At 46.4% G+C, this 23394-nt stretch overlaps 1 protein-coding gene and 1 long non-coding RNA gene across 4 annotated transcripts in view; one reads left to right on the forward strand and one right to left on the reverse strand.

Annotated features, from left to right (window-relative positions):
* Positions 1–13906, reverse strand: part of LOC309347053 — a 15855-nt gene extending 1949 nt beyond the window's left edge. Inside the window, exons 1-3 of one of the 3 annotated variants that reach the window (XR_014158797.1) lie at positions 13340–13906; positions 7605–8182; positions 6886–7081 (exon numbers count right to left, since the gene is read on the reverse strand). This is a non-coding gene — a long non-coding RNA (uncharacterized lncRNA). Of the gene's footprint in view, positions 1–6885; positions 7082–7604; positions 8571–13339 lie in introns of those variants that run through there. The other 2 variants (XR_014158798.1, XR_014158799.1) reach the window with 2 other exon arrangements.
* On the forward strand, positions 2365–23383 carry LOC309346841 (solute carrier family 2, facilitated glucose transporter member 5-like). The gene is made up of 13 exons (XM_081871088.1): positions 2365–2498; positions 5966–6047; positions 6949–7044; positions 8577–8722; positions 9871–9995; positions 10957–11109; positions 12938–13063; positions 15154–15341; positions 16539–16649; positions 17227–17328; positions 19234–19309; positions 20755–20882; positions 23131–23383. Exons 2-13 carry the CDS (start codon positions 5979–5981, stop codon positions 23347–23349), a joined length of 1539 nt encoding a protein of 512 aa, XP_081727214.1. The 5' UTR covers positions 2365–2498; positions 5966–5978; the 3' UTR covers positions 23350–23383.
* The last annotated feature ends 11 nt before the right edge of the window (positions 23384–23394 follow it).

Raw genomic sequence — 23394 nt, forward strand, 5'->3', positions numbered from 1 at the left:
CTACAAAGGTGTCCCCAGGCTCTTGAAGATTAGACAGTCATTATTATTACCTTTGGGACGTGGGTGGTGCTGTGGGTTAAACCACAGAGCCTAGGACTTGCCGATCAGAAGGTTGGCGGTTCGAATCCCCGCGACGGGGTGAGCTCCCATTGCTCAGTCCCTGCTCCTGCCAACCTAGCAGTTCAAAAGCACGTCAAAGTGCAAGTAGATAAATAGGTACCGCTCTGGCGGGAAGGTAAACGGCGTTTCTGTGTGCTGCTCTGGTTCGCCAGAAGTGGCTTAGTCATGCTGGCCACATGACCCGGAAGCTGTACACCGGCTCCCTCGGCCAATAAAGCGAAATGAGCGCCGCAACCCCAGAATCGTCTGCGACTGGACCTAATGGTCAGGGGTCCCTTTACCCTTTACCTGTTATTACCTTTATAGCCCACCTTTCCTCCAATGAGCCCAAGGTGGTGTACACAATTCTACCTCTCTTCACAACAACCCCATGAGGTAGGTCAGGCTGAGAGATGGTGACTGACCCAAGGTCACCTAATAAGCTTTGTGGTCAGTTGGGGGTTTGAACCCACGTCTGCCAAGTTCTAGTCCAGCACTCTAACCGTTACACCTTCATCACTACCTGTTCAGTCCCTTCCCCTTGCTGGTCAAGAGGGGCAGGGGAGAGCGCCAGCAGTTCTGCTCCCCCCCTCCCGTACCTGACACAGGGACCTTCCTCTGCCATCCCTAGATGCCAATCTTACAGCCCGCCACCTGCTCCTCCTCCTTTCTCCCATCTTGGGCTGCCAAACCAGGCCAGATTCCAGAGCCTGCCAAGGATATTTTGACACCCGAGGCAAACCACAAAATGGTGGGGGGCACCTCCCAAAGGGCAAAAGGGGTGAGGGAAGATCTAATATCCAGAACAAGGAAGAAATAACTATCTGTATCAAAAGCAAGGGTGGGAAGAAATGAGCAGTGCCTCCTATTTGCCAAGATGCCTCTATAATGATGATAATAATAATAATAATAATAATAATAATAATAATAATAATAATAATAATTTATTTATACCCCGCCCTTCCCGGTTCAAAAACCGGGCTCAGGGCAGCTAACAACAAATTTAAAACACTTAATTGTAAAAGCAGCATAAAATACAGCATAAAAACATGAATAACAATAAAATTCAAAATTCAGAAATCAATTTAGGGGAAATTAGATAATCCCCAGGGCTAGCTGGCTGAATTGGTCCTACTTGGGCCAGCGAGGAGGCCAGGGGAGAATTAGCTGTGGGTCTCAGAGCGGGTAATCTTCATAAAAGAGGAGGGGGAGGGAAGAGAAGGGAAATAAAAGATCAGACTGAATTCAAATTAAAGGCCAGGCGGAATAGCTCTGTCTTACAGGTCCAATGGAAGGAATTAAATCCTGAAGGGCCCTAGTCTCATGGAACAGAGCATTCATTCCACCAGGTCAGATCCATCACTGAAAAGGCCCTGGCCCTGGTGGTGGATAGCCTGACTTCCTTAGGGCCTCTAAACTATGGTTATTCGTGGACCTTAGGTCCTCTGTGGGGCATAGCAGGAGAGATGGTCCCGTAAACAGAGGTGGCATTGGGGGGCTGCTGGCTTCCAAGGAGCATGTTGGGGCTGTTGCTCTCACTATGGCAGTGGCAGCAGCCAATGCATTCCTTGGATTCCGAATCTGCTGTCCCTATGAATGCTGCCTCCTAAGGCGGTTGCCTCAACTTGCCTCATGGTTGGGCCGGCCTTGCCAACTTCTTACAGAACTGAGGGGCCCACAACAGTAAGCTTTGTCGTTTACATAATTTCCCAGTTCCCACCCACCCAATCTACTGTAGCTGGAAGATTTTAATTTTTCCAGAATTGGGCCATGCATCATCATTATCTTGCCTCAATCAGCACACTACTGAGCATTTCTGTATTAGGAGCTCTTAGCTTCTTATTTGCAATGTTTTGAGATGTCCTGTGACTGCATCTGGGAGAACTGCCTACAAAAAAAATATGTCTGTTGGGGGAAATTTGCTCCAAACCTCTGATGAATCTTTGTGAGGGCTTTAAAAATCAGAAACCGGTTTAATCCCCACAACAACCCTGTGAGGTAGGTTAGGCTGGTCCAAGGTCAAGAGCAGGGGATCCAAACCCTGGTCACCTATGTCCTACTCCAACTTCCCAACCACTATGCCACACTGGCTCTTTCGATGGGTCTACTCTGAGTAGGGCTCGGCTAGAGCAACAACCCAATAATAACAATCTTGCATGTGGCTGAGTTAAGGCCGCCTGGCATGCTCACTGCTCAGCTGCTCAGCCACGATGGGATCCTGGTATACCTAATTCAATCACCTGGCCTTCCAACTGCCAACAGTTCCCCCAAATGGAATCTTTCAGCTTCCTTCCTCTGATTGGCTCTGGCAATACTGCCTGTCCTTTGATGTCTTTCTTTCAAGAGAAAACAGGGCGGGGCTGATTTCACCCCTCTACTTCCAAGAACAGAAAGCTGTGGTAAGTTTCTGTGCCTTGCATAGCTGTCAACCTTCCCTTTTTGGGCGGGAAATTCCCTTATTCCAGTGTTGTTTCCCGCTGCTTCCTGCTGCTATCTCGGATTGTTAGATATCCCATAGACTGTCCCCAGGACAGGTGAGGCTGCTGATCCCTTATTTTCAAGGCTGCTGATCCCTTATTTTCAAATTTGAAAGTTGACAGCTATGGTGCCTTGAGGGGGTGGGTTGGCTCCCTACAGACAGACTTCACCGCTACCCACTTCTGGGACTGTTGACCCAATGGATTTCCTTGGAGGACAACTGCTTCGGTTTTCCCTCCATCGTTTCTGACTTGGTTTAAATCTGGGAGTAGGAAACTTGTCATCCCCCCAGGTGTGGTTGGACCACGACTCCCACCCCTGCTTCCTGTTGGCCCTGCTGGCTGGGCCTGATGGAAGTTGAAGTCCAAGAACAGATGGAGCCCACAGGCTCCCTATCCCTGCCTTAATCAGTTGTATTAAAAAGCCAGAACAGGCACTCATGCAGAGACTGAGCAGGAAGCCTCCTTGTCTGGGTGGTGCTCCCAGCTCCCAGAAGTCTGCCTCTCTGTGTTCGTGATTTCTTTAAACATTCAGGAGACAAGTCACAGGCTTTAAGCATGTCCCTGCCACGAGCATTCACTACCACAAGACATACCTCTAGCTTTTTAGACTTTTTGTTTCCCACCCTGGGACTGAAAATATTCAGTGAAAAGTGGGCTATAAAAACCGCTATTAAGTAAGTAAGTAAGTAAATGCATTTTGCAGGAGGGTTTCCAGCACACAGGAGAAATTTAGGTTTGTGCAATTGAAGTGGATTAAAAGGCAATATCACCCCAGTGCAATAAACACATTTTTGAAAAGAAAAAAGGAACAGACTTTTTGCAGCTTGGAAAATGACGTGGAAATGCCTAGAAAAGTGTAGAAGGAAGGAATGCCTGACAAGCAAATCATGCTGAGTGCTGAGCTCACCATCATATAATCACCCTGCGAACAATGTGGTATAGTGGTTAGAGTGTCAGACTAAGGCCCAGATGGCCAGGATTCAAATGCCTACTCGGCTATGAAGCTCTCTAGGTGACCTTGGGCTGGTCACTGTCCTCTCAGCCTAACCTGCCTCCCAGGGCTGTCATGAGGAGGTGGAGAAACATATACACACTTCAAAACGACCTTGACAAATTAGAGAACTGGGCCAAAACAAACGATGAATTTTAATAGGGAGAAATGTAAAGTATTGCACTTGGGCAAAAAAAATGAGAGGCACAAATACAAGATGGGTGACACCTGGCTTGAGAGCAGTACATGTGAAAAGGATCTAGGAGTCTTGGTTGACCACAAACTTGACATGAGCCAACAGTGTGACGTGGCAGCTAAAAAAGCCAATGCAATTCTGGGCTGCATCCATAGGAGTATTGCATCTAGATCAAGGGAAGTAATAGTGCCACTGTATTCTGCTCTGGTCAGACCTCACCTGGAGTACTGTGTCCAGTTCTGGGCACCACAGTTCAAGAAGGACACTGACAAACTGGAACGTGTCCAGAGGAGGGCAACCAAAATGGTCAAAGGCCTGGAAACGATGCCTTACGAGGAACGGCTAAGGGAGCTGGGCATGTTTAGCCTGGAGAAGAGGAGGTTAAGGGGTGATATGATAGCCATGTTCAAATATATAAAAGGATGTCACATAGAGGAGGGAGAAAGGGTGTTTTCTGCTGCTCCAGAGAAGCGGACACGGAGCAATGGATCCACACTACAAGAAAAAAGATTCCACCTAAACATTAGGAAGAACTTCCTGACAGTAAGAGCTGTTTGACAGTGGAATTTGCTGCCAAGGAGTGTGGTGGAGTCTCCTTCTTTGGAGGTCTTTAAGCAGAGGCTTGACAACCATATGTCAGGAGTGCTCTGATGGTGTTTCCTGCTTGGCAGGGGGTTGGACTCGATGGCCCTTGTGGTCTCTTCCAACTCTATGATTCTATGATTCTATGATATACCGTATATCACTTTGAGCTTCTTGGAGATAAAGGTGGGATGTAGACTGGATAACTTATTTAAAAAATAATAAGTGAGGAGGGTAGTGAAATTAAGTTTAAAAAGTTTGAAGAATTGCCAAGTATGTTAATAAACTGGTTGCAATATTATCAACTAAATTAATTGTTTAAAACAGATAAAAAGTTAGGTTTTGGGAACCAATCATTCCAATTGGAGAGAGACCTGTTAGATAGTAATATTAAGGTAATTTCAGAAACGTATAAGATGCACCATCAAAAAATGAGCAAGTGAAATCTTGCATGATACACTGGGCAATGGATAGCAAAAATGTATAAATCTGAATCGAATATTTGCTGGAAGTGCAAAGAAAAAGAAAGTACCCTTTTCTATATGTGGTGGACTTGTAAGAAGGAAAAGCCTACTGGGAAATGATATACAATGAGCTGGAAAAAAAATGTTTAAGGTAACTTTTTATAAGAAACCACAGGCTTTTCTTTTAGAGATTAGAGATACCTAAACAATATAAAAACTTGTTTATATATGTGACCACAGCTGCTCTTTTGATATTTGTCGAAAGATGGAAAGAAGACAACGTTCCAACCATAGAAGAATGGCAGCAAAAAACTATTAGAATATGTAGAAATGGCGAAACTCACCGGAAGAATAAGAAATCAATATGACAGAATCTTTGATTTAGAGTGGAAAACGTTTATTCAATATTTTATAAACTATTGCAAACAGATACAATCATTAGCAGGTTTAACATAAAGACGTGCAGTGTGATAAAACTAATTTCGAATATATGGGCTAACTAATAATTAGGCTTAAACTGGGAGTTGCAGTAATACTATAAATATAAGAAACCGCAGAAAGGGAGGAGGGAGGCAGAAATGGAGTTTTGAAATTTGATGTAAAACAATATCTTTTTTGTTTGATGGGAAATGGAAAATGATACACACACACACACAAATATATATAGGAGAAAGGTGGTATATAAATGCAATTAAAAATCGATAAATCAAAGTGAACTCTCAGCAAAGACTGGTGATTGGCATACATTTAAAGGGGACTGTAGCTTGTAAAGGGTTTGGGGAACTGTAGGTCAGTAAGGGGCAAACTATAGTTCCCATTATCCTTTGGCGGAAGCCATAGGGTTTAAATGCCATAAATCAAACCCCTGCAAAAACAAATCAGGAGGGATGCCCAGTAAATAGGCTGTCAGGAGGAGCTGTCCATACCATTTAGTCAAGCATAGGCAAACTCCGGCCCTCCAGATGTCTTGGAACTACAATTCCCATCATCCCTAGCTAACAGGACCAGTGGTCAGGGATAATGGGAATTGTAGTCTCAAAACATCTGGAGGGCCGGAGTTTGCCTATGCCAGGTTTAGCTATTCTTATGTTCTTAAAGAAGTTGCAAGAGATAATAACCGCCTGACAAAATGTCCCTCTCCTTTCCCCCACAGCTGAGACTCAATTATGAAAACTACCAGAAGAAGCATTGATAGCAAGGCAGTGCCAGAACCAAAGCCCGTAGTCCGCAAATGGGTAAGTTTGGACATGGCCAACTCCCTGCAATGCAGGAATATGCAGCTGTCCCACATGGGGATTGAACTTGCAGCCTTGGCATTATCCCCACCATGCTCTAACCGTCCAATTTGACCTAAGAGGCCATTTTTAAAATTCAACCCTCCCACATCAAACAAGTGACATCACACAACCAGAATACTGGGGAGCGTTCTGCTGTTGCACTCAGGTCCTGCTACGTTCTTTTCTAAATGATGCTGCCGGCTCCCAGAAGCCTTTGGTCCAGCAATAGGGGGAACTGTGGGCCTTCTAGATACTGCTGAACCGCAGCTCCCACTAGCCCTGACTACTGACTATGCTGGCTTGGGGCTGATGGGAAATGGAGTCCAGCAATACCTGGAGGGCCACAGGTTATATCACCTTGCACCATAAACACTCCTCCTATGAGCAGAACTCTGCCCACACTGCCTTAAGATCCAAGCCATTTGTCTTTCATTAACTATGTCCTATGCATTGATGGGGTGGTGCTGTGGGTTAAACCACAGAGCCTAGGGCTTGCCAAGCAGAAGGTTGGCGGTTCAAATCCCCGTGATGGGGTGAGCTCCCGTTGCTCAGTCCCTGCTCCTGCCATCCTAGCAGTTTGAAAGCACATCAAAGTCCAAGTAGATAAATAGGTACCACTCCAGCGGGAACCTAAACAGCATTTCCGTGCACTGCTCTTGTTCGCCAGAAACAGCTTAGTCATGCTGGCCACATAACCCGGAAGCTGTATGCCGGCTCCCTCGGCCAATAAAACGAGCTGAGCGTCGCAACCCCAGAGTCTGTCACAACTGGACCTAATGATCAGGGGTCCCTTTACCTTATGCATTGATGAACGCTTTGCCTGACAGCTGCTCTTATCTGCTGCTTTGATTTCCTGTAGGAGGTGACATATTCGCTTCTCCGAACAGTGCTGGTCACCAGCTTGGGATCTATCCAATATGGTTACATCCTCTGGGTAGTCTATTCCCCAGTGCTGGTAAGAGGACCCTGCGGCACAGGCGGTTTCCTGCCCGCTGAGTGAGGGGTTAAGTCTTGCTTTTGAACAATGGATTTGTTATTCAAATGCAATCTTCAAAGGTTTCAGCTTAATAATCTCTTTGCTTTCTTCTAACTACAATGCGGTAAGGCAGACTTCCTTTTTGTACCTTTCCCGTGGTGGTAAATCTTTTAAAATTTAAAGTCCAATTTAAGCCTTTATTCCTACTCACGAGTAGATGCTTTCAGATCCAATTTGCCAGAAGAAATAAGCGCTCTCCGATAATGGCGATGCGGCTTCACTCCACGGACTGGGTAGCGGCTCTCAGCACCGCGCTCCCCCGACACCGTTCCGGAGCCTTTAAAAAGGCTCTTTCGCAGTTCGGAGGGGTCGTAATGGTACCCGCCGAGCCTCCTTGTTTACAGGCTTCTCCACCTGTAATTTTTGAGGGTCCCCGCTTCGCCGTAGCGGCAGGATTCGAACCTGCGGAGCAGGCTTTTCCCGGAGCTCCGGGAAAAGTCCGCCATTAATCGCTGGCGCCGACCGGAAGTCCTTACAACAGGGGCTTCTGACTAAGCTTCTGGGAGTTAGCAAATCATGGAACAGTAGAGTAGGAAGAGACCCCCAGTGGTCATCTAGTTGAACCCTTTGCGATCCAGGAATCACAGCTAAAGTCATCAGAGATATTTTCAGGTTGTATCTAGGGGTGGGGGGGAAATATGAAATAGTTTGTGTTTTAAGGGCACAACTACCTAGAATACACTTTCTAAAACAAGTTGCCAACTGGAACACCCTTCAAAATTCACACTTCTCAGAATTTTGTGGTGCAGTGTTTCAGCTAGTGTATACAAAAAATAAAATGTGTATATTATTAGTGCAGATAAATGCATATATATTAGTTAAAATAAGATAGGCTTCTCACCAAGTTTTACTCAGCGTAGTGCCATAGGGGTCTCCTAACAACTCTCAGCATCCTTAACAAATGAAATCATTTGGTGACGATGGAGCCTTGGTCTCTTGCAGCAAAAACTCGAAAGTGTCTAGTGGGACTTTAAAACAGGTGTGGAGAATCTTTCTTCAGCCCAAGGCTCACATTCCCTTCTGAGCAACCATTGGTAGATGCCATTGGTGGACAAGGCTGGAGGAAGAACCATTTACAGAAAGAAGAAAACAATGAAATGCTTAGGGTTTTATTTTACAAAGTTGAAATCAACTATTTAAAACCTTTTAAAAAAATGAAAATTAAAATCAACGGTAAGCCAAAAACCGGATTCAAACAGACACCAACGCTCTATATGTCTGTATAGGCTTTCTCAAAAGAAAACGTTTTTAGCAGTCGCCGAAAAGAATACAGTGAAGGCGCCTGCTTGATATCAAGAGGCAGGGAGTTCCAAAGTGCAAATGCTGCCACTCTAATAGAGAGAAGTTCTACATATGAGTATTATGTGGCACCTGCAAAGGTGCCAGTTCCTTCTGATTAGGATGTGTTGTGGATACACTAACCCCGCCCATGATATGATTTCCTCTCTTAGCTCATGGAAGACATGGGTAATGCTGCGAAGAATCCAGGAGAGCAGCAGTATCTGCTCTTCATGCTAGGCCTTGCCATCAGTTTGTTCCCTATTGGAGGCCTTACTGGAGCACTCATCGCAGGAGTCATGGTGGATGAATATGGAAGGTATATATAGATGACCTGGTGATTAGTGGACTTCCAGTCCTAACTTTGGACGTGGGGCAGGTGGGCAGGGGAGTGGGGCTTCTGCTGAGCCCTGTCTCCCCAGCCGAGGCTCGATTTAACTTCTGGCTGAGGAGGTTCACCCTGTAAAAAGGCTTCCCGCATTTTAACAAAAGATATTCAGCCAGCTGAAGTAATGCCATCATTTGGGTGGCATTCGACAAAGCTTTTACTCAGAGCAGATCCATTCAAATGAATGAGCCAGACTGAGCGAGCCCCCCCTGATTTCATTGGGTCATCTCTGAGCAAAACTCAGCCAATGACTGCCCTTAGATTTTAATCAGAAATGCAAGGAATCTTGCAAAAGACATATTGCCATTGAGATGGCTGGTGTAGATCAGACACCGCATCAAAGGAAAGAGGTATCCAGCCTCTGCTTAATGGTTTCCCTCATTCTGTGGACTTTCTCCATGCTAGTAGGGCTGCGTACATACCATGTATTCGAAGCACAAGGCTTTCCCCAAAGAAACCCGAAGACTGCAGTGTACCTTTCACAGTGCTACACTTCCTGGCACCCTTAACAAGCTACCATTCCCAGGATTCTTTGGATTACAGGAACCACTGTTTAGAAAGTGCCCAAGTTTTTATTTTTATTTTCCTATTCCCTCCATATCCCTTTTCCTTCCGTGACTTTTGTTGTTGTTGTGGGAGGGGTCTTTTTAGATTGTAAGCCTGCAGATAGGGACTGGCTGCCTTGCTTTGGTTTTACTAAGCCTCCCTGGGATCCCTTTTGGTATAAAATTAAGCTAAACATATGACCAGAATTAAATAAGTCTTGAAAATAAGTAGCCAGGTTGCCAGGTTATACAGCTTTATGGTCCCAATTAATTCCCCTCCCCTCTCTGGTCCTGCACCCACCACGTCCTTGGATGATTCTTCTGGGATGAACAAGTTACGCAGGTGTATCTTTGACTGAGCCGGGATTAGAGATTTAACGCTGGCGAAGCCAGGAATCAGCCCGCTGAGACACACAACCTCCTAAACTGCTCCTCCTGGCAGATCTTGCTTCCCCAAAGGATGCGGGGAACTCTTCCAATCATTCCACATGTTCACTGGCCCAGTCATTCCCTTCCTTTCCCCACTCTTTCCAGGAAAGGTGCCTTGCTGATCAATTGCTTCTGCTCCATGGTGTCCTCTATGTTTATGGTTTGCGCCACTGTGGTGCAAGCCTTCCTGTTCACAATGGTTTCACGCTTCATCGTTGGAATAACCATAGGTGAGTCGGGCTACTTCCTGGATTCCTGGATAAGGGTGTGGGGTTAAGAGAAAATTCTGAGTTGGGAAGGAACCAGTGCTTGCAATTCAAAGACGTCCTGTGCACATATCAAAAGAAGAACCTCCCCACCACCACCACCACCACCACCACCACCATAATAATAATAATAATAATAATAATAATAATAATAATAATAATAATAATTTATTACTCATACCCCGCTCATCTGGCTGAGTTTCCCCAGCCACTCTGGGCGGCTCCAAATCAAGTGTTAAAAACAATACAGCGTTAAATATTAAAAACTTCCCTGAACAGGGCTGCCTTCAGATGTCTTTTAAAGATGGGATAGCTGCTTATTTCCTTCACATCTGAAGGGAGGGTGTTCCACAGGGTGGGCGCCACTACCGAGAAGGCCCTCTGTCTGGTTCCCTGTAACTTACCGTACTTCTCGCAATGAGGGAACCGCCAGAAGGCCCTCGGCGCTGGATCTCAGTGTCCGGGCAGAACGATGGGGGTGGAGACACTCCTTCAGGTATACACTGCTTTGGGGAGCCTCCAGCCCATGGGCCAAACCTGGCCCACCAGCAGTGATGTAGCTAACAATAATGATAGCAATTATAAATATTTTTTAAAAGACCGTTTAGAAAGAGCAACAGCACACACATCGGCCAGATTTGGATCCAAGACAGATACCAGCTGCTGAAATAGCAGGTGCCAAAAAGGCAATAGAGAAGGCGCCTGCCTGATATGCAGTGGGAGGGAGTTCCAGAGGCTACGTGCCGCCAAACTAAAGGCCTGATTCTGGCCATCATGTGGAATGGACCTCCTGGTAGGATGGCATCTGCAGAATGCCCTCTCTTGCAGAACACAATGACTGGTTGGGTAAGTGGGAGATGTTTGTATGCTTCTATGGCTGTCACATGCCTACTGTGAATAATGCCTTGATTTATCCCCTAACCAGGCATCTTCTCCATCGTGGTCCCATTGTACCTCATAGAGATCTCCCCACTGAACATGAGGGGAGCCATTGGCATGCTGCCTCACTTCTTTCTAGCTGTGGGTGTCCTCCTGGCTCAGCTACTCTCTTTTCCTGAAATGCTGGGGAACGAAGAAGGTAAATCAGAGAGGAGCACCTCTTAGCCCAAAGGTCATGGTAGAATTGTAGAGATGGAAGGTATTGCCAGGGGTCATTTAGTCCAACATGCTGCAATGCTGGAAAGAGTCCCCAACAGATGACTCAACTCCCAATGAAGAAGAGCTCGCCACCTTCTGAGGGAGACAGTTCCACGACCCCTCCAGTTCCATGTGGTGCTCACAAGCACCAGTGAACCCCCACCAGTACCACCTATGGTGCCCACAAAAAGTCTTACATGTGCCCACTTGGATCCCAGGATCAGACAGCCAGCGACCCATCAGTTCTGAACAGAGGAGAAGTACAGTGGTAGCTTGGTTCTCAAACTTAATCTATTCCGGAAGTGCGTTCCAAAACCAAAGCGTTCCAAAACCAAGGTGTGCTTTCCCATAGAAAGTAATGCAAAACGAATTGATCCGTTCCAGACTTTTAAAAACTGTTGTGTTTGCAGGCTCCTCTACACAGCGGAAGGATGAGCAGTACATGCCACATACTTTACTTTACTTTATTTACACTTCAATGCTGAGAGATTACAGACATGCATCTTGCATCTGCGAGAGCAGAGAAGCAACTCCTCTCTCCTCTGAAACACCGAGAGAACTGTGAAAAAACAGGAAACCAGTGTACGTCACATCCAGTCTCCTATTCCCGTGGGAAACCCAACAGCAACTCTGACTGTGGAATGTAAACAATGCCTTGTGACTAGCATTTCGCTGCACAGTGAAGAAAGCAGAAACTTAATCTATTCCGGAAGTGCATTCCAAAACCAAAGCGTTCCAAACCAAGGCGTGCTTTCCCATAGAAAGTGATGCCAAACGAATTGATCCGTTCCAGACTTTTAAAAACAACCCCTAAAACATCAATTTAACATGAATTTTACTATCTAACGAGACCATTGATCCATAAAATGATCCATAAATGACCATTGATCCATAAACAATGTACTGCAGGCACGCAATCAATCAGTAGCTGAACTGGGTTCCACACAGTCACAAAAACAAAAAAAGAGCCGCAAAAACAAAAACGCAAAATAAATAGCAAAAACAAACAGACCTCAGCGTACCACTCAAAATGGAAGTGTGGCACTCAAATCAGTGTAACACTCAAAACAGAGCACGTTTGGCTTCTGAAAAAAGTTCGCAAACCAGAACACTTACTTCTGGGTTTGCAGTGTTTGGGTTTTAAGTTGTTTGAGTACCAAGGCATTTGAGAAGCAAGGTACCACTGTACAGAAACCTTCTCTCTATGAGCAAGCATAGCGATAGCTGATATAGTGCCCACCCCTGCCTGTTGATGTGGGGCACACCCATGGTTATGTCTCTTTTCTTTTTTTTCTTTTAAATGTGGCCACCATAATGCCATGCCCCCACAACAGCCATTTCCCCACATCCCCGCGGCAGCCATTTTGTATTATACCCCCATGGCAGCCATTTTGTGTCATGCCACACTTTCCCTCATGACAGCCAATGGCTAGCACCGATGGCACTTCCCCAAAGGTGCCCACTGACCCAGGAAGGCCATTGATTCCCTCCCTTAGCGTTGGGCAATTCTGATGTGCCATCTGAGTTGATACCTTTCAAGAGCCAGGGTGGCATGGTAGTTAGAGTGTCGGGCTAGGACCTTGGAGGCCAGGGTTCAAATCCCGGCTCAGACCTTGGGCCATTCCCAGTCTCTCAGCCTAACCTCCCTCACAGGGTTGTTGTGAGGATAAGATGGGGAGGAAGAGAAGTATGTACGCCACCTTGAACTCCTTGGAGGAAAGGTGGGGTGTAAATGTAATAAATAAAATTAATTGCTCCTTCTTGTGCAGATTGGCCAATACTGACAAGTGTCCCTGGAATACTGGCATTATTTCAGACCATTGTCGTCCCTTCCTTCTCCGAAAGCCCCAGGTATCTACTGATTCAGAAAAATGATGAAGAAAAGGCCATGCTAGGTAACCACATACACGAACCACTTACATATTGGAGGGTGAGGGATAATAACATTCAAAGTCTTATTAGTGTTTATCTGAGAAGACAATCTGAGAATACAACTGATAGCGCCTAGTGCTTTTTCTGGATGAAACATGGCGTTGTATGTTTGGTGGGGTGAGTCTGGATGGCCTCTTAGGCAACACTCCAAATCCGTCATTCTTGGTTCTCAGAGAGAGAACAGCTGAAATCATTATACTGAATCATACCATTGGTCCATCTAGCTCAGTATTGCTTACACGGACTGGCAGCAGCTCTCTGGGGTTTCAGGCAGGGATCTCACCTAACCCTTCCCGGCGAGCCTTTTCAGTGGTGGCTCCCCTCTTGTGGAGGGCTCCAGTTTCTTCTTCCGAGGTGACCTCAGTTGTGTTTGTGGGATGTAATCCATTGGTGCAGTCAAATGCAACATTCCTTGTTTCCCTAGAGTGGGCACAGGCAGGGGACATCCAGAGTAACTTCCTGTTCCACTGCTCTGGAGCATCCTCCTCCTGCATGTGACCTGGGAGATGGGCGTGGCTCTGGCTGACTCCATAAAAGAGCCGAGTCATGCAGCTATTTTCTCAGTCTTAATTACTTGCTTCACTTGCTCTCTTGCTGCCATGCTGCTCTCCTGCAGCCATTTTGTTCTCTTATTAATGTACCGTAATTTTTCCGTCTATAAGCCGCCCCCCATGTATAAGACGCCCCCTTATTTTGGGGGACTCTGATTTAAGAAAATGGGAAAGATCTATCCGTGTATAAGACGCCTCCAAATTTTGGACATTATTTTTTAGGGAAGAAACCTAGTCTTATACACGGGAAAATACGGTAATTTTTGCTGTCTACTGTCACTCGGCCAGCTCTGAACAACAACAAGCAACACGTTGGCTAATAATATACTGACAATATTTTTTATAACACTATAAACAGAAGACATATAATATGTGCATGGAGTCACAAACTAATAAGAATCGGATAAATGTTCCATAACCAGGAATGGTAGGATTGGTAAGTCACTGTCAAGGATCACTGAAATAGAGGCAGAATGCCTTTCCACAGTCAATATCCTATCCAAAATATAGTTGGAAGTGAGTTGGAGCACAGTGGTGCTACGGGCACAATACTACAAACGTGAGATGATGGGTGCTCCAAATGTCACAATAGGGTGCTCCAAGCACAACACCAGACAGAACAGTTCTTCCAGGATAATGAACTGTTTCAATGATGGATCTTCACCAGCAAATTAATAATCCCCAAAGGTACACCAAATGGCCGTGGATCAGCTATCACTCAAAAGTAAGCTCTCAACCAGCAGCACATGAGTTCAGTCTTCATATGAGATGAACTCGCAGTTTGTTGTGTAACCACTAAGTAAAGCCTGCCTTTCTGGGATCAAACTGTGAACTGAAATGTGAGTAAACTTTTTGTTACTTTACTGAGAAAGACTCTTGTGTCTTTATTCTTTTAAGCGGGAATAAACTAAGAGATTCAAATGAATCTACAAACTAGCTTCCAGCTATATTGAAGGGAATTTGCTCTGCTACATCACTTCACTAGCCTGAGTGAAGGAAGGATAATACTTATTCAATATATCCTTTCCTACTATCTTTAACATCCCCACAGTGTTTTCTGTGAAGCTCCATTGAATGTAGCAGAACACCCATCAATCGATTGATCGATTGACAGGTAATAGAACTAGAGCACCATTCTGTTGAAACGGAGGCAGCTTATGTTTGCAGTGCTCCCAAACGCTTAGCTTTGGCGCATGCAGAACAGCTCCTCCTTGGTGTCTTTCTCCAGAGTGACCCTAGGAGCCAGTCCTCAGTGGCCGACTGACCTGTCTTCACTCAGATTGGCTCCAAGCATCACAACGGGTGAGGTGAAACATCTCAGTGGCCAAAAAGCTGGCTGGGTGTCTCTGGGATGCTGGAGACCGGGAACCCGCTGCAGAATTTGTAACTGGTCTTTGCCCCCCCTCCACTACACCTCTTGTGTTTGGTACTGCAAGAAACTCTCCCCACCAGCCTCTGTCCCCCGCTATTCAAAGGCTTTTTCCATTGCTGCTTCTTTCCAGCCTTGCAGAAGCTGAGACACAATGAGGACGTGCAGGAGGAGATAGAAGAGCTGCAGCAGGAGAAGATGGCTGAGAAGACGGAGAAGAGCATGAACTCACTTAAGCTGCTGTGCTTCCCAAGCCTGCGGTGGCAAGTCCTCTCAGTCATTATCTTGATGTGTGGCCAACAGCTCTCTGGAGTCAATGCAGTAAGGAAGGCAATATCCACAAGCGGTTAGAACAAGGGAGGGGAAGTAGGACCTTTGGCCGTTCAGGTGTGGCTGGACTACAACTCCCATCAACCCCAGCAAGGACGGCCAATGGCTGCGGGTGTTGAGAGTTGGCGTTCCAGGGCACTTCCAATGAAGCTGAGCTTTGGAAGATTCAGGGCGGAGGGAAAGAAGGACTTCTTCATAGATAAACTATGGAACTATGGCCCCACACAGGAGGCCGCGATGGCCACCACCTCGGGTGGCTTTAAAAGAGGATTGGGCAAATTCGTGGCACAGGCAGCGCCGCATTTAGCGTCACAAGCAGTATAGGCGGAGCTTGTTTTGCATCCAAGCTCTGTCAGCCTTTTGGGGGCCCAGTGGCCATGTTTGGAATGTTGAGGGAGTGCCGTGGGCACCAGTCACAAAATGGCTGCTGGGCGGGGAGGAGACATGAAACAATATGGCTGCCACATCCGAAAGAGCAGAAAAGGGGGCATCACCCCCCAGATGGTGTGCGGATGCTGTTACAACCGCTGCCCCACCAACGGAGGCGGGGAGGAAGGCACCTACAACAGCAACTCTCTCCGAGACAGAAGCTCTTTGATGCTTGTGCTTGGCTTGCGGGTTTCCTGTAGGCATCTGGGTGGCCACTGTGGGAACAGAGGTATTTTTATGTTCTCATGCCCCTTCCCCGTTTTCAGAATGAGAAGGAAGGGTGAGTGTTCAGTCCTGGCTTCCAGTGCCTTTTGGGCATGTTTAAGGGGGCATGTTCAATGCACGAGTCTTCAGGAACTGAGCACAAAGAGCAAACAATCTCAAGCAGACTGTAGATTTTTGAGAGGATATTTACCAAGAGCGTTCACAGGCACCACAAGGGGTACTGGCAGGTACACCCACCCCTTGTGGGTACGACTGCAGTGACCTTTGATTCCCATATAGCCAGAGATTCAGAGGATTGCCTGCCTATGTATGTTGGCAACTGCAAACAGTTCTTGTCTGTGCAGAAGAAATGTGAAGAGCTGGATTTAAGGCTGGAAAAGAAACAAAAACGGACCAATTTTCCCATCCCTAGTTTGGAGTTGGAGAGAAAGGATCTTAGGCTTCATTTTGTAGACAGTGCCTCCAAACCCTGAGTCAGCAACGGGACCATCGCCCAGTAAGCTAAAAGTCTCAGTTGTTTTGGTCTCATTTCAGGTATACTTTTATACAGAGAGAATCTACCTGTCTACAGGAACTGACCTAAATAATGTCCCATACATCCGTGTAGCGTCAAGCGTTGCCATCATCATTACAGTCTTTGTCGGGGTAAGCCTGCCTTACTTTCGCCTTTTTTCTGCCCCTTAAAGTCTCAAAGCTCAGTCTGCTCCAAAGGATGTTCCTGCGCTGCAAACTTTAGCAGCAGTTTTGTGCCAGCACTTAGGAATACAGGAAGGCACCTTATTCCAAGTCAGACCCTTGGTGCATCTAACTCTGTATTGTCCACACTGACCAGCAGCAGCTCTCCAGGCTTTCAGCCTTTCCTGGCCCTACCTGGCCTGAGCCTTGGAGGGAGGGGCTCACAGCATTGACACTCCAACAGATCTTGCCTCCTCGTGAGGTTCCCAGGGAGATCACCAAGGCTAGTATAGAGCAGTATGTTCTTCCGTATGTCCAGCTTCCAGCATCAGCCAAAGTTCATACATACTCTCACTACACACAGCCCCACTTGGCTCCCTGTTCTCTATCAAGGTGAGGTGGTAAAAGACCCACCCGTTTGTTTCTGAGCCCTCTCTCTCACCCCCATTTTAAACTTACTAAGAACCCTGCAAGGTTGGTTAAGCTGAGACTGAGTGCTGTGTCCCTTTTTCACATGCTTTCTTTCTCTTGCTGTTACATTCTCTAGATATTTTACATTGACTCAATGGGGCGAAAGATCCTGCTGCTCCTTGGTTTCGGCATGTGCACCATCCTCTGCATCGTATTAACCGTGAACCTTGAACTTCAGGTTGGTTGGTTTTTTCTGAACTCTTCAAGCACCGATGTCCTTGAAAGCCAAGCGTTACTCCGTCGATTGCTCCTTGGCTATGTGCATGCTAGCAACTGAAAGAGCATCACTCCTTTTGATGCCTCTTTTGCTGTGTACGCATTAACACTTTGAAATGCAGCGACGTCGCTTCTCTTCTGCTGCGTTTCAAGTTGTGTTTTCACATTGCTGTGCACACCAGAGAGGAGGCACCTGGTGCATATTGCATGTTGGGTTTCCCCACCTCTGCAATCCACCTGCCCCCAGACAGATGAAGCTGTCAACTGCATATTTCTTTCACAAAATTTATATACCACTTGTTCATTAAATTAAAAAAGCCCTCAGAGTTTCACAATAGGAATAAAACAATGAAATTATTTAAACAGTTTATAACCACTACAGTCGTACCTTGAATCCCGGACACCCTGGAACTCGAACGTTTTGGCTCCTGAATGCCGCAAACCTGGAAGTGAGTGTTCCGGTTTGCAAACATTCTTTTGGAACCTGAATGTCTGACGGGGCTTCCACGGCTTCTGATTAGCTGCAGGAGATTCCTGCAGCCAATCAGAAGCTGCAATTTGGTTTTCGACTTCCAAGGTACAACTGTATCTTTAAACCTTTATTTTAAAACATGTGCTGGCATTCTACATGTCACCTAAACAGTTGAGCTAAGTCTGGGAGCTTTTGCAGACCGAGAACTGCATGTCAGTGGTGGGTGGACCTGGAAGCAAAAGTAGGCTGAGCAATGAACTCACGTCATTTGCCTTTGTAGAGTAGGCTGCTTTCTGCACACACTTTCCCAAACCCCTTCTCTCACCTCCTACCAGGCATGCAAGAGGCATGATCAGAGTTCAAAGAGCACATTTCCAGCTGGGCAAAAACACACTGAAGGAGGGTGTGTGGAGCAAGGCTGATATGGCCTTGGAATAGGTCGCAGCTCTCTATAAATGAGTGTGAGTGATCGAGGCCTCGCATTAACATCACTCCTATTTACACAGTTGATACGTGGGGACCATACCTTATCAAAATGGTCATATTTGGTTTGGATAATTATTATTATTATTATTAATTATTTATACCCCACCATCTGGCTGAGTTTCCCTAGCCACTCTGGGCGCCTCCCAATCAAGTGTTAAAAACAGTACAGCATTAAATATTAAAAACTTCCCTGAACAGGGCTGCCTTCAGATGTCTTTTAAAGATAGGATAGCTGCTTATTTCCTTCACATCTGAAGGGAGGGTGTTCCATAGGGTGGGCACCACTACCAAGAAGGCCCTCTGTCTGGTTCCCTATAACCTCACTTTTCGCAATGAGGGAACCGCCAGAAGGCCCTCGGCACTGGATCTCAGTGTCCGGCCCTCAGTCTCCACTCCACGATGGGGTGGAGACGCTCCTTCAGGTATACAGGACCTTCAGGCATACAGGACCGAGGATTCTAACAACCCTTCTGTGCAGCACAAGGTGCTTAAAAAAGGACCAGACCTTTCCCTTGCTATCCCATCAGAGATGCTCTTCTGACACTGGCACGTTTTCAAGAAGGGGGCCAGGCCTCCCCCAAACCCTGCGGCAATCCTCAAGAGGACGCACCAGGACGAAGACGCTTGGCTGTACCGCGTCCTTTTGAGAATCGCCAGGGATGTGGCACGGTGAAGCATGTTCGCAGGCCAAGTCAACCTGGTCAGGTTTGGGGGGGGGTGTCATGCGGGTGACATCATGCACATGTGGTGGGCGCAACTCAGTGCCACTGTCCTCTGGAGTCTTCCCAGTCGGAAGTGATCTCTCCTGAGCAAACAGCGTCTGACTTACCAGTAGTATCAGCGATTACATCAAAAGCACTTTGCCCAAACCTAGCAAGCTTGACATGCTCCCACAACTCTCTCCAACAGGGAGATGCCGTGTCGATGTCTTACGTCAATGCGTTTCTCATCAATATTTTCCTCATGGGACATGCCGTCGGACCTAGTAAGTGCTCAGGTGATTCGCAGAGTTCCTTGGAGGAGGCGCAGGATGTGAAGAGCAAAAGGTTTCAAGGATCGAGGGTGGTCAGGCATCCAAAGCCTTTATTTATCCTCAGCCCCTTCCACCACAGTGTGTCAGGAGCCAGAGTCAGGTGTAGATCAGCAATAAAAAAACACAGTGCCAGCAAAAACTCATACAAAATAGTGCAGCCCTAATGATCCCAGCAATTCTTCCCTTTCCAGTGAGGTTAGGCCGACTCTCTCCTTGTCCTTCCACTGGCAGGTGAAGACTGTTTTATTCTGGCAGGCCTTTGGGAACTGAGCGTTTTGTTGTTGTTTTTAAGGAAAGTGCCTTGGTGTTTTTAGGGTTTTTATTATCTGCATTTTAACAGATTTTGGGCTTGTTTGTTTTTTCATTGTTACAGTTTAATGCAGAAGTCAGCAAACTTTTTCAGCAGGGGGCCGATCCACTGTCCCTCAGACCTAGTGGGGGGCCGGACTATATTTTGAAAAATATGTATGAACTAATTCCTATGCCCCACAAATAACCCAGAGATGCATTTTAAATAAAAGCACACATTCTACTCATGTAAAAACATGCTGATTCCCGGACCGTCCACGGGCCAGATTTAGAAGGCAATTGGGCCAGATCCAGCCCCCGAGCCTTAGTTTGCCTACCCATGGTTTAACGTAATGGGATTAAATATGAGATTACAGTTTCGTAAGATCCCTTGAGTCTCAGGTTCTGTGGAAAGAGCAGGGTGCAAATTAATAATGAAAATAATAGTAGATGGGTTTCCAAGACTGAAGAATCTACTGGGCTTCGTATTGAACCGCAGAAGTGCCACGATCCTGTTTTCTGTTGATGTTTGTTAATGGTATATTCAGAAGATCTCTGAATAAAAGTAGTTTGTAGCAATTTACATGAAAAACCCATTAAAAAAATGGAATGCCATTTTGAGGCCAATGGTTTTATATTATAAATGATTGTTTGAAAGATTTCTAATCTGCTTTTCGGGGGGGGGGGGCTTCACAAAGTGGTGTAGAAAATAAGCATCAAAGTATGGCCCAACTTTAAAACTTTTTTTAAATCCACTTTGTGGTTAAAATATATGTAACAACAAATGACCCCAACAAAATACCTCAATGTATGGGGTTTTTTTTCTTGTTTTGTTGTTTTTGTTTTAACTATTTACTTGCGTTTTTACCTTGTATTTTATCCTGCGAACCACCCTGAGATCTTGTCATGAAGGGCAATATATAAAGCCAATAAATAACGATGACAACAACAATGAGAAAATAAAACAGATAAACAGTTAAGCAGTTACTAAAAAAACACCGTAAAGACAGAGGCAAGATTAAACCACTTAAAAAAAATAGTTCTCGTTTTAAAAAATAAAAATAAAAAAATCTCCTCCCAACGAGCAGTGAACCCGTTTCTCTACGCAGGTGCTCTTCCCAACCTGATAATAGCAGAGATTTTCCTTCAGTCCTCGCGGTCCTCAGCCTATGTGGTCGGGGGATTTGTGCATTGGTTCCTAAACTTCTTCAGCATTGTGGCCTTCCTCAATATACAGGTGAGTGATTCTGGTGGTCCGTGGGTGTTCTGAACCTTCTACAGCGAAGGGCTGCAGCTCAGCAGTAGAGCATCTGCTTGGCATGCAGAAGGATGTTGAGGACCTAGGAAGCTGCCTTGTCCCTCGCTAGTCCATCTAGCTAAGGAACTGTCTACACTGACTGCCAGAGGCTCTCTAGAGTTTCAGATAGGGAGTCCTTCTCAGCCTTACTTGGAGTCGTCGGGGGTTGAACTGAGCAACTTCTACATGCAAGGCAGATGCTCTGACACTGAGCTATGGTATTTCCTGTAAAAAAACAAAACGTTAGATTCTAGTCCTCCTAATTCTAGGTAAAGGGTTGAATAAGAACATAAGAAGCTGCCTCATACAGTGGCGTAGCGTGGGTTGTTAGCACCCGGGGCAAGGCAAGTAATTTGCGCCCCCTAACCCATGGATTTGTGCCCCCTAACCCGTGGATTTGCGCCCCCTAACCCTAACCCCCAGATGTTGCGCCCGGTGTGGCCGGGCCCCCCCTGCACCCCCCACGCTACGCCACTGGCCTCATATCAAGCCAGATCTTTGGTCTGGCTAGCTCAGTAGTGTCTACACGGACTGGCAGTGGCTCTCCAAGGTTTCAGAGAAGGGGCCGCTCCCAGTTTTACCTGAACTTGCCAGGAATTGAATGAAGGTGGCGCTGTGGGTTAAACCACAGAGCCTGGGACTTGCTGATCAGAAGGTTAGCAGTTCGAATCCCCACAACGAGGTGAGCTCCCATTGCTTGGTCCCTGCTCCTGCCAACCTAGCAGTTTGAAAGCACGTCAAGTGCAATTAGATAAATAGGTACCGCCAGTGGCATAGTGTGGGTTGTCAGCACCCGGGGCAAGGCAAGTAAATTGCGCCCCCTAACCCATGGATTTGCGCCCCCTAACCTGTGGATTTGCGTCCCCTAACCCTAACCCCCAGATGTTTCGCCCGGTGTGGCCGGCCCCCCCTGCACCCCCCATGCTACGCCACTGGGTACCGCTCCGGCGGGAAGGTAAACGGCATTTCCGTGCACTGCTCTGGTTTGCCAGAAGTGGCTTAGTCATGCTGGCCACATGACCCAGAAGCTGCATGCCGACACCCTCAGCCAATAAAGTGAGATGAGCACTGCAACCCCAGAGTTGTCCACGACTGGATCTAATGGTCTTTACCTTTACCTTTATCCCCGAGCCACAGTCATGGGCCTAGCCTGGCGGGGCAGCTCTCCTCCCCTCCCCCCAAAATCAAGTAATTAAATAAAAATACTTAAGTAAAAGTATAAATTGTAGAAAGATATTGGCAGATTTTTTCCGAGCACTTGGGGTCAAAAGAAAGGAATTGGAAACAACTGCTGTTGTGACATTTCATTCTGAATCTGCTAGACAGAGCCAGACAGAGGATGATGACAGGTAGGTGTTCTGCCCCGCCCCCTAAATCCTGGCTACGCCCATTGCCATAGACCTTTCCCACCTTAGGTAGGATGGAGAATGCACATTCCATGCCTACCCTCACCTGGTCCCAATACTTCCCTTCTGGGGTGTTACTAGAGAGAGAGAGATGGAAACCCAGCCTTATGAGGAACAGTTGAAGGAGTTGGGTATGTTTAGCCTGGATAAGAGAAGACAGAGCACTGATAGAGAATTGCAGAGTTGGACTCAAGTGTCATCTGGTAGCTATCTTCAAATATCTGAAGGGCTGCCACATAGAATACAGAGCAAGCTCCCCACCCCCGCTGCTCCAGAGGGCAGGGCCCAAACCAATGAATTCAAATGGCAAGAAAGAATATCCCAGGTAAACATCAGGCAGAACTGTCGACAGTGGAACCAACTATCTCAGAGGATTCTCTGGCTGTAACTTCTGCATTGTAGCAGGGGGTGGGACCAGAACACCCTTGCCAGGCGGGTCCCTTCCAACTCTACAATTCTATGATTCTACGAGATAACCCGGCCTTGAGTTCCTGGAAGGAAAAAAGCACTGGGAAATATAATGTGCTAAATTAATAAGCTTATGCCATTCTGTGGGTGGATCTACACACAGGGGAAAAACCCCCACTATAGATAAGTCATAAAAATTAAATCTTTATAAGAAAAGAAAAAAAACCTCTATGTAAAATCGCATAGAAAAGTTTCCTGCTCTACAGCGCCATCTGGTGTTGCATGTTTATAACACATTTAAAACTCAGTTTTTTGACTCATGTTGCTGAGCCCCGTTTCTCTGTGTGTGTGTTGCTGCTCCTGTTCCTTTCCAGAAATACATCGGATTCTTCAGCTTCCTCATCTGCTGTCCGATATGTGCTGCCACCTTCTTTTTCATCTTAAAGATGATCCCAGAAACCACGAACCAGACTTTTCTGGAAATCAGGAAGCAACTGCCCATCTACGTGGCCCAAAGGCAGATCACCAAGATGGAGCGAATGCCGAGGAGAAACACCAAGCGGGCATTGGGGGAGGGGCAAAACCCCGTGTAGAATTTGATTATAAACATTTATAATTGAGCCATGATCCCAAGGGAA

The sequence above is a fragment of the Podarcis erhardii genome, assembly GCF_964252035.2.
Source record: "Podarcis erhardii genome assembly, chromosome: 7".
Lineage (NCBI taxonomy): Eukaryota > Metazoa > Chordata > Lepidosauria > Squamata > Lacertidae > Podarcis > Podarcis erhardii.

Excerpts from the sequence above, each read along its gene's own strand:
- LOC309346841 (XM_081871088.1), top strand. The coding sequence starts at position 5,979 with ATGAAAACTACCAGAAGAAGCATTGATAGCAAGGCAGTGCCAGAACCA. Across the intron at positions 15,342-16,538 it reads AGCTCTCTGGAGTCAATGCA|GTATACTTTTATACAGAGAG; the intron begins GTAAGGAAGGCA and ends GTCTCATTTCAG. Across the intron at positions 16,650-17,226 it reads TCATTACAGTCTTTGTCGGG|ATATTTTACATTGACTCAAT; the intron begins GTAAGCCTGCCT and ends TACATTCTCTAG.